The sequence below is a fragment of the Chelonoidis abingdonii genome, chromosome 3 (assembly GCF_003597395.2).
Source record: "Chelonoidis abingdonii isolate Lonesome George chromosome 3, CheloAbing_2.0, whole genome shotgun sequence".
Lineage (NCBI taxonomy): Eukaryota > Metazoa > Chordata > Testudines > Testudinidae > Chelonoidis > Chelonoidis abingdonii.
This window is the reverse complement of record NC_133771.1, coordinates 216,486,850-216,496,936: the sequence shown is the minus strand read 5'-3', so window position 1 is coordinate 216,496,936 and position 10,087 is coordinate 216,486,850. Positions and strand designations below refer to the sequence as shown.

The 10,087-nt window shown below is 53.7% G+C and overlaps 1 protein-coding gene and 1 long non-coding RNA gene across 12 annotated transcripts in view; one reads left to right on the top strand and one right to left on the bottom strand.

The window, feature by feature from the left end:
- Positions 1–1,580: 1,580 nt before the first annotated feature.
- The window catches only part of BCL2L11 (BCL2 like 11), a 77,744-nt gene continuing 69,237 nt past the window's right edge, over positions 1,581–10,087 (top strand). For 3 of the 10 annotated variants that reach the window (XM_032770597.2, XM_032770596.2, XM_075064543.1), the window contains exon 1: positions 5,809–7,175. In XM_032770597.2, the coding sequence (XP_032626488.2) occupies positions 6,713–7,175 (463 nt within the window). In that variant the 5' untranslated portion in view covers positions 5,809–6,712. Of the gene's footprint in view, positions 1,798–5,808; positions 7,176–10,087 lie in introns of those variants that run through there. The other 7 variants (XM_075064542.1, XM_032770600.2, XM_032770598.2 and 4 more) reach the window with 7 other exon arrangements.
- Positions 7,015–10,087, bottom strand: part of LOC116819120 (uncharacterized) — a 198,243-nt gene continuing 195,170 nt past the window's right edge. For both annotated transcript variants that reach the window (XR_012655648.1, XR_012655649.1), the window contains 2 exons: positions 7,773–7,898; positions 7,015–7,147 (listed from right to left, as the gene is read on the bottom strand). This is a non-coding gene — a long non-coding RNA (uncharacterized LOC116819120). The remainder of the gene's footprint in view (positions 7,148–7,772; positions 7,899–10,087) is intronic.

Below are 10,087 nucleotides of genomic sequence, written 5' to 3'. Positions count from 1 at the left end.
GGCTGGACTGTGTTGTAAAGGAAGCTGTGGTCTTCAGTCCTCAGCTGCAAAAGTGCACTTCTAAGATGCTTACCACAAAATAACATTATGATTGTACATGCAAATCATATTGTAAATTAAGATTTTCATGGTTAAATAAAAACTGTCAATATGAAAGTTTTTTCAGCTTATTAATATTAGAGCTGTTACATAAAACAGTAACTCCAGAACTGTGTCATTAAAGTCCACAGGGTGCACATTATTGTGGGAAACTAGCGATAAAAAAGCTGCATAAATATTTCATTGTTTTCAAATATTTAATATGCATTTGTTAAGGAAGTTAAGAATCCGTGGGAAGTGAAATAGGGAATTTCTGCAGAAATTGTCCAGGTAGAAGGCAGCGTTAATAGGAGTCCCTGGATTCCTGACCACAAGGACCTTAAAACGTGTATTGAAATGTATGTTCTGACCACCAACCCCTTCTCTCTATTCTCTCTGACTAGTTAGAAAGTGAAGCGTTTGAGTGAATTGTAACTTACTCCAAACTTAACTCACAAAAGGGATTGTGGTAAGGACTGAAAGCTGATAGAAGTCTGTATTCAAGCTTTCGATTTGATCTTCCTCTGCCTTTAAACTGAAATATCTTTGGAGCTTGTTTATAAAAGTGTTTGAAAGTTTTTTTAATGTATATTTTTAGAATTGCGTTACGCAAAATATTCAAGGAAGGTAAAATTAGGCAGTTTACCATCCTTTCTCCCCGTCCCAGATGTTTCCTCAAATAGATATAGATTGCTGAATGTTTTGGTTTAAAGTAGTGACGTTATTTAAGAAGAGGATTTCATGGGCAAAGCGAAAACACACGTCTCGCTAGCCTCTTGTGCCGGCTTGGGAGTTTGGTTTAGTTAGGTACCAGATCCGTGAAGCTAGATCGGGTTTTAGAGAAGAGCCGCACCCCGCACGCTCACCGGGCTCGGAGCGGAGAAGGACGCGTTCAGCTGTTTACAGGTGACACCGCTTTTTCCCGGCTGCCATAGCCGGGAGGCACGGGGGCATTTCAGCCTTGCTGCAGCAGGAGCGGGTGGTGGACAGCCCGTAATCATCCGAACCTTTGCTCTTGTCTTGGCCATGAAGATGCCTTGTCGACCGAAGTGCCCGTGAGACGTGTGGAAGAGGATCCTTGCCGGGCAGAGGAGATCGCAGCTCGCTCTCTCGCGTCTGAAGGGTGCCTGAGATGAGTCAGTCCCGCTCCTAGCCCTTGTCGGCAAGCGCCGTGAAGAGGAAAGGCAGCTGGAGTTTAGACTCGAGAGCAGACATCCAGTCAGCTCAGGAAACCTAGAGAGGCCGGCACCCGGGAGTGGCGGCACTAGCCTGTGCTGCGAAGATCACACGCGATTCTCCTGTCCAGAAAGCGAGCGCCTCTGGCTGCTCGTGCAGAAAGACAGTGTCGGACTGTCCGCTGCGCTTTCCTTCTGGCTCGCATTTGGCCCCCGGCCGCTTACGAGCTTGTGTGGAGGAGGCACAAGAACGCTCCGTCCACGGAGTCGAGAAAACTTGGTCTCCGAGCCCGCCACATACCCACGTTAGCAGCAGGCTCGCTACAGGGCAGGGCCGTCTGTTGTGCATGTAGAACAAACAAACGCTAGTGGATGGAGCAGACGCGTCGCGATCGGGGTTGGCCAGGGGCGGGAGCTGGGCTTGGTGGCGGTGGCGGGTCGGCGCTCTCCGCAGTGCCCGGATAAACAGCCCGGCGCTCCGGCGGGGTAGCTGTGCCCGCGCTGGAGGGGATTTCACAGGCATGTGGCGCTTGTCCGCGAGCAGGTGAGTGGGGCTGGCTCCGGCGGACCGGGAGCAGCGCTCCGGGGAGCCCAGCAGGGTCGGGCTGTGTGCAGCCACAGGGGAGGGGACGCAGCCCGTCCGGCTGCACCCTCCGGACGGAGCTCGCCACGGCGCTCGGCTGTACGGTTTCGCCGGGCCACTCCGCTTGTTCTCTGGCAGACCCCGGGGAGCCGAGCCGAGCCGAGCCGAGCCGAGCTGAGCGGAGGAGCCCTTCCCACACCCCGTCTCCCGGCTCCGGGTCTCGCGCCCCGGGCGCACAGCGATTTCTCGCAGGGTGGCGGGCACCCACTCAGCTGTCGTGGCCCGGCTCTGCGCAGGCTGGTTTTCCCGTGGGGAAGGCAGGTCCGCGGAGCTTGGTGCAGCCTTCGCACCGCGATACACCGGCCATGGGTTCCTGCGGGAAACTCCGGCGCCGGCGAGCTCGGGGCAGGACGGAGAGGGGGCAGCCGCCCCGCTCTGCCCTGCACCCGAGCGGAGAGGCACCGCCGCCGAGCTCTGTCCCGCCCAGGGCTTCTCCTCCCCTTGCTTCTCAGCCCCGGGCATTTCCCCGGCCGCCGCCGGCCGTGACTGGAGCGCTTCTCCGCGGGCCCTTTAGCGTCTAGATTGTCCCGGCGCAAGGAACCAGAGACCCCCAGGGAGCGAGGGGTGCGCGGCCCGCTTTGCCGGCCCTCTTCGGGCGCTGCGGCGAGCTTTCCCGCACCACTGCGTCCCTCCTGCCACGCTCGCAGTCTGGCCAGTCTGACCTGTCCACACAGCCGGCGTAGAGCCCCCCGCAGGTACCGAGCTAACCCTCCACAGGCCGGGTCTGGCTCTGGCCTGTCACACAGACCGGTCTAACACGTCCACCCGCGGGGTCTGACTCTGGCCTGTCCACACTGCCGGGCCGGACTGTCCGCACAGAGCCCCTCGCAGATACCGATCTAATCCTCCACACGGCCGGGTCTGGCTCTGCCTGTCCACATGGCCGGGCTGGACTGTCCGCATAGCCGGCACAGAGCCCCCCCCCCAGATACCGATCTAACCTCCACACGGCCGGTCTGGCTCTGACCTGTCCACACTGGCCGGCTGGACTGTCCGCATAGCCGCACAGAGCCCCCCCCCAGATACCGATCTAACCCCTCCACACGGCCGGTCTGGCTCTGACCTGTCCACATGGCCGGGCGGACTGTCCGCATCCGGCACAGAGCCCCCCCCCAGTACGATCTACCCTCCACGCCGGGTCTGGCTTGACCTGTCCACATGGCCGGGCTGGACTGTCCGCATAGCCGGACAGCGCCCCCCTCCCCAGAACCGATCTACCCTCCCACGCGGTCTGGCTCTGACCTGTCCACATGGCCCGGGCTGGACTGTCCGCATAGCCGGCACAGAGCCCCCCCCCCAGATACCGATCACCCTCCCCCGCGGGTCTGGCTCTGACCTGTCCACACTGCCGGCCGGACTGTCCGCACAGAGCCCCCCCCAGATAACGATCTAACCCCTCCACACGGCCGGTCTGGCTCTGACCTGTCCACATGGCGCCGCGGCTGGACTGTCCGCATAGCCGGCACAGAGCGCCCCCCCCGCAGATACCGATCTACCCTCACAACGGCGGGTCTGGCTCTGACTGTCACATGGCCCGGGCTGGACTGTCCGCATAGCCGGCACAGAGCCCCCCCCCCCAGATACCGATCTAATCCCTCCACACCGCGGGGTCTGGCTCTGACCTGTCCACACTGAGCGGTGTAACCCGTCCACACCGGCGGGTCTGCCTGTCCGCAGGCCGGCACAGACTCCTGCACAGGGCCGGCCTAACCCGCCCTGGCTGGGTCTGGGCTGTCCAAACAGGGGCTTCGAACGTCCAGGGCCAGTGTCCCTCGCAGCAGGGCAGCCAGGGGGCTCGCGCCCAGGCCAGGCGGGCTCTGGGGCTGCCTCCGCGGAGCCGCGAGCGATCCCCGCTGTTCCGGCCCGGTGGGCGGCGCTGGGCGTGGGGGCAGGAGTCTGCGTATGTCGCGGGCGCTGGCAGTTGTGTGCTGGAGCGGGGGGTCTGCACAGAGGGATTGTGGGGTGTCTCTGGGCGGGACGGGCTGCACTGAGGAGGTTTCGGGGGAGGCGCTGAGGGGCCCGGTGCGGTGTCTCTGCGCGGGGGGGGCAGAGCTGAGGGCCCGTGCGGGTGTCTCTGGGCGAGGGCGCTGAGGGCCCGGTGCGGTGTCTCTGCGCGGGGGGGGCAGAGCTGAAGGGCCCGGTGCGGGGTCTCTGCGCGGGGAGGGCGCTGAGGGGCCCGGTGCGGGTGTCTCTCGCCGGGGGAGGGGGGCGCTGAGGGGCTCGGGGCGGTGTCTCTGGGCGGGGGGCAGAGCTGAAGGGCCCGGGCGGTGTGCTCTCGCCGGGGGGTGGCGCTGAGGGGCCGGGGCGGGTGTCTCTGCGCGGGGGGCAAGCTAAGGGCCCGGGGCGTGTCTCTCGCCGGGGAGGGGGCGCTGGGGGCTCGGGGCGGGTGTCTCTGCGGGGGGGCAGAGCTGAAGGGCCCGGGGGTGTCTCTCGCCGGGGAGCAGCGCTGAGGGGCCCGGGGCGGGTGTCTCTCGCGGGGGCAGCGCTGACGGGGCTCGGTGGCGGGTGTCTCTGCGCGGGGGAGGGGGCTGAGGGGCCGGGCGGGTGGTGGTGGAATCGTTAGTTCCCAATTCGGCTGTGATCGCTTCTTCCGTTTTCGGTTTATTGTTCGGACGGGTGCGGTTGTTTGCGGGACTGTGGCGTGCGCGTCGGTAGCCCCTGACGTTCTTTTCACCGTCCGCGTACCTCAGTGTGGCGTGCGGCGTATTTGCGGTTAGGAGTTATTTTTCCATGATGGACTCAGCTGCTCTGGTGCCCTCCGGCGAGCACTATACGGCCCCTGGTTTTTTCCTGTAGGGTTTTTCGCGTTTCGATTGGGTTAAAGTTGTCTGGAGTTTTCTGCCGGCGCACGTTCGTGCCTGGTTTGGGTGAGGTCGTGCCGTGGGCTTCTGCGGTCGTGGTCGGTGGGGCGGGGGTGCGCGTGTCGTCGGAGTTGGTGCCGCTGGTGCTGGAAGATCGTGTCGGCGTGTGCTTCAGTTGTATCTGGTATGTTATTGGAAGGTCTCTGGGGCCCCCGGGGGGGGGAGCGCGTTGACGGGGCCGGGCGGGTGTGCTCTGGCCGGTGGGGGCAGAACTTGACGGGCGGGCGGGTGTCTCTCGCGAGGGGCAGCGCTGCAGGGGCTCGGGCGCGGGTGGCTCTCGCGGGGAGGGGGCGCGCGAGGGAGCCCGGCGGGTTCTCTCGCCGGGGGAGGGGGCGCTGAGGGGGCTCGGGGGCGGTGTCTCTCGCCGGTGGGGGGCGCGGCCCGCCCGGAGGGAAGAGGCGCCGGGGCAGCAAGGCCGGGCGTGCCCCGCGGCCGCGCGCTGGCTGCCGGTTGTAACAGTGGCCTTCCTCGGGGGAGGGGCGGAGCGGCCCGCCCCGTCGCGCCGCGGATTGGCGGCCTCGCGGCCGCGGTTGCGCTGCGTGCGGGGCGGGAGCGGCCCTCCCGCGGCGGTGGGCAGTCGGCACTCGCCGAGCGCGGCCGAGCGGGGGCGCACGGCGGGGTCCCCGGCGGGCAGAGTGTGGCGCGGCGGGGCGGGTTTCGTTTCTCTGGCGAGGCGGCGGGCGCCCGACAGGTGAGTGAGCGGGACGGGGCCTCTGGCGCTGCCCCGCGGCTCCTTTGTGTGGCCGCGGTGCCCGCCGGCTCCCTCCCTCCTTGTTGGGCTGTCGGGGGTCGCCTTCCTGTGTGCCCCCGCGGGGCGGCGGGCCGAGCCTGGGGGCTGCCCCGGGCTGCTGCGCTGCTCCGCTCCGCTCCGCCCCGCCGTGCTTCGGGTCGGGTCGGGTCGGGTCGGGTTCTGCGTCGCTCCTGCCGGTTCCTGCTTGTCGCCACCGGCCGGGATCGCCCCAGCGCAGCAGCAGGAAGTCGTGCGGTCCCGTAGTGTTTTTCCTGGGCGAGTTTGCAGTATAATGTACAGCCCCCCCCTCCAAAAAAAAAAAAAAGAGAGAAAGAAAAGAAAAGAAAAGAAAAGATGAGTCTGGAGTCCGTTGTTTTAGGAAGTGCGGCGCTGGATTCGCGTAGACATTGTGTACCAAAGGCTGTAGTTGTGGGTTTGGGCTGTGTGTGTGTGCGTGTTAGTGTGGTTGTCTCCGGGGCATTTTTCACAAAGCGATATTGCTTTGTTTGGGTGAGGAGGTTGCAGTGTTTTTAAAGCTGACGTTTTACTACTCCCCTCTCCCTTGAAGTTTGTAGTAGGAAGGAGGATTTGTTGAGTTAGCATTAAAAGGGGGGCGGGGGGTGAAGGAGAGCCAGCCCTGTGCAATCTACAAACTCTATTGTGACGCACGTACTACAACTGATTGTTGCTGCCAAACCTCCTCCAGACTTGCTGTGATCAGCACATTAGATAGAACAATGGGGCTGGAACAGGGAACGTGGCCAGGAGGCTCTGCACAATCACTGCAAATACTCTTGCATTTCAGCACAGAATCCGATCCTTTTATTTAATCACTTGAGGAAATCAGAGCTTATTGCCCTTTTTTTAATTAACTGAATCAAAGCTTCATATAGATTTGAAGCGTAATGGCCTGGCTGATAAATTCCACTTTAAAACTAAATTCCTTTTGTTTGGACAAAGGCTTTTCACAGTTTATACTTTTGATGCAGGTATCCTAGGAGGGGTGGAAACAGCGGACAGGAAACTACCCATAGATCTGATAGCACTTGATTGTGTTTAGGGTGTAGGGAAAGAAGTGAGTACTTAAAAAGCTAGAAGAATGTAAGCTGAAAGGCGTATGCAGTACTACTAGAATTCTAACAATGTAAATAAGGACACTGAGAATTTATTGCAAAACTTATTAGATATTATAGTATTATAATAGAGCCTGGAAAGCTTACTCATAATGTCATCTTCTTTCTTTGCAGGAAAAAAAGACCAAATGGCAAAGCAACCTTCTGATCTAAATTCAGAGTGCAACAGAGAAGGTGGACAGTTTCAGTCAACTGAAAGGCCAAGTCAACCTCAGCATCTTAGACCTGGGGCCCCTACCTCTATACAAACACAGTATCAAGGTAATCATTCAGGTGAGGGGGACTTCGCCCAGCAGCCCTCAGGGAGCTCTTCGCCCAGCAGCCCTCAGGGACCATTTGCACCACCCAGTAGCCCCAGTCCATTTGCTACCAGATCCCCACTTTTCATCTTTGTAAGAAGATCCTCACTGCTGTCTAGATCCTCCAGTGGGTATTTCTCTTTCGACACAGACAGGAGTCCTGCGCCTATGAGTTGCGACAAGTCCACGCAGACTCCAAGTCCCCCTTGTCAAGCCTTTAATCATTATCTAAGTGCAATGGGTAAGCAAGATCATGGTAAGAAACCTTTTAGCTCATGGTTTATGTTTGTCAGTAGGTTCTGAATACCCCTGTGGACATTGTATTGCTTTCAGCATCTCAGTGTTAAAATTTATCAATAAGAACAAAATACTGTGTACTATACAGTGACATCAGGCTGAGCTATTAAACAACAAAAGTAAAATTGAAAATGGCCTTATATTTTATGAACTGATTGGGTAAGATTTAAATCCAGTGAACATTTCCTAACGAATTGGAAAGTGGTCCAAGTATCCCTCCCGCCTTTGATTTTCACAGCACATGGAAGGTGTTCTGGTAAATTTAAATATTTTGGATTGTTTATGTCTGATACAAAGTCTATACGGGGACAGTTCTTTTTATTTGAAATAACTTGTGTCTTAACATGGAGATTTGTCTGTCCAACTAAGGAAGTTGCAATGGAGAATGGGGATAAAATGTAGAGGCCATATTGCTTAGTATAATAAACAGAATATTGGTAGCAAACACTGGAATATAGCACTAAGATTGGAGAGATGTTTCCATTACTACAAATTCTTAGCTGTTTCCTGAAGATCCGGCTAATCAGAATACTGAGAGGAAAAGAAGTTTACAAACCAACTCTCTTCAGTTTCTGTTGTCTCTTATTTTCTGGAGTTTTAAAGTTGTCTGTAGATATCCATCTTGGGCTGAAATTTGCTGTTCTGAACTGGCACTTTTTTTTGCACACGTGATGCAGGGAATCTGTACAGATTTAAAAAATAGGAAAATATATTTTAAGGTTTCTGATTTCAAATATGTTTATGAAATATTGTTTTGATATACTTTGCAGCTTCATGCTTAGGTAATAGTTTAATACACCGTTTCTTCCTCAGAATACATGTAAGATGACCAATGTAGTTAGTATACTTGCGTAGTAATTAGGAAATACTTGACTAAAATTTAAAGTTTTTAGTTGTAATGTACATGGATGAGTCTGGTGGCTTAGAGTCTTTGTGTATGCCTGTCTGGAAAGTGCCCATCAATAGGATATCTGAACATGGTGTCCCGTTTGGCTGAGTCTTTTGAGACACTCTATAACGTTTCCTTGGTGTAGATAGTGAATTTGATGTTTGCCACAAGAGTCTGTAAAAGGTGAATGGTAGGGTCTGAGTTACCTATGTTAGGAGTGTAGAGAAGACTACTAGATGTGTATTTTCCCAACTGAGGAGCTTTCTGTGCCTTTGTAGGAGGCCAGAGGACCATCTCTCTTCCCCCTCATCTTTCAAAGTTTCTTTCTAGAGTCCACCTTCTGGTTAGGAAGGAGTGGCTAGGACTACTTTCAGAGTGGTAGCTGTTTAAAGTACTGTGTATATATATACCTGTTACTGTATTTTCCACTCTATGCCTCTGATGAAGTGGGTTTTAGCCCACGAAAGCTAATGCCCAAATAAACTTGTTAGTCTCTAAGGTGCCACAAGGACTCCTCATTGTTAGGGACTACTTTGGATTCTGTGGTACTCCTCCTTAATCCATTGTAGGGGTTGGTTTTAACTTCCTGTTACTTATGACAAGTCATGTGAGAGTGAGATTTTTCCTCCAAAGCCAACTAGAGGACTCAGCTCCCTGCTTCCCATCAAAATTAATGGGGTTTTGTAACTAAGTGTCTTGGACAGCTTTGAAAATTTTACCTGTAATGTGTTGGGTTTGGTGTTTTTTTTAAATGTCTTAAGGACCAGTTTAAGATTACAAAGCAATTCTTGTGACTTTAGGTAACGTTTGAATCCACATCTCCAGAGGTGAAAAAAAGACAATTGTAGTAAGCAACTTGCAAGATTTGTCCCACTTTCCTTATATTACAGATGAAGGTAGAGAGATTAAAGTAAGCTAAAAAGTGTCAGTCTTCTAAGGAACCAATACTAAAGTCTGTATGTTCAAATCTCAGTGGAAATGGGGAACATCTGGTCTTGGGAATGGTTTAATTATTCATATTGATAATACGTTTTGGTGAATAACAAACACCAACTTAAGCTTTCCATGATCAAAACATTCTGGTAGTTGTGGTTACAGCTGCAAAGTAGTACTTGCTATACTATTCCCTTAGGAAAGACTTTCTGGCATTATTGCAGTAATTGCAGCTTAATGCAAGTTTCACAGTCTTACTGAGAGAGCATACATGGTATCACTAGACTAAAGGAACTAGAGTTTAAACATTGCTTATAGCACATGTAAAGCTATAGTTTAGCAATGAACAACATTCTTTGTGTTCAAGAAAGAAACTCAAGTCCTGTCTGTAATTTCAGAGAAGTAAATTTTTTTCACCCATGTAAAATGTGCTTTGAAAACTTTGTAAATGATTATTGTGCTGAAATTTTCTCATACCGTTGTTACTATGGGCACCATCCTAAACATTAAATTGTCCAGAAACTGAGTAGAAACTGCTGAGGGAATTTAAATAGGAGCCCTGGACATTTTCAAACACCACTAGAATAGAAATGTGAAGTCATAAAGACATTTTATTCTACCCCAGGGACTGTGCTTTCCAAGGAAGGACTTACTAGTTGGTTTTAAAGTTTGTACTGAGACTTGTTGTAGAGAGAAGAGATCATAATCTCTGAAATGTGGCCATAAGGGCTTGAACCTGCAGTCCTTGTAAAGACAAAAATTCCACTGGACTCGATAGGAATTTTACTCATATAGGAACAGTAGAATTGAGCCTTTAACATTTGGAATGCCTGACTTTTATGAAACTTTGAAAATGAGATGAACTTAATACAGTGGAATCCAGGTGAAAGTGGGGTGGATTGATTTAAATCAACCTGATATTGCAATCATGATTTAAATCAAGTAGAAAGCCTCACTTCAATTTAATCAGCTTTTCCATTTGTACTTCAGTTATCTTCAAAAGAAAGGTGTACTTTCATTAGTTGATACAGCCATTAAAACATGTTGAT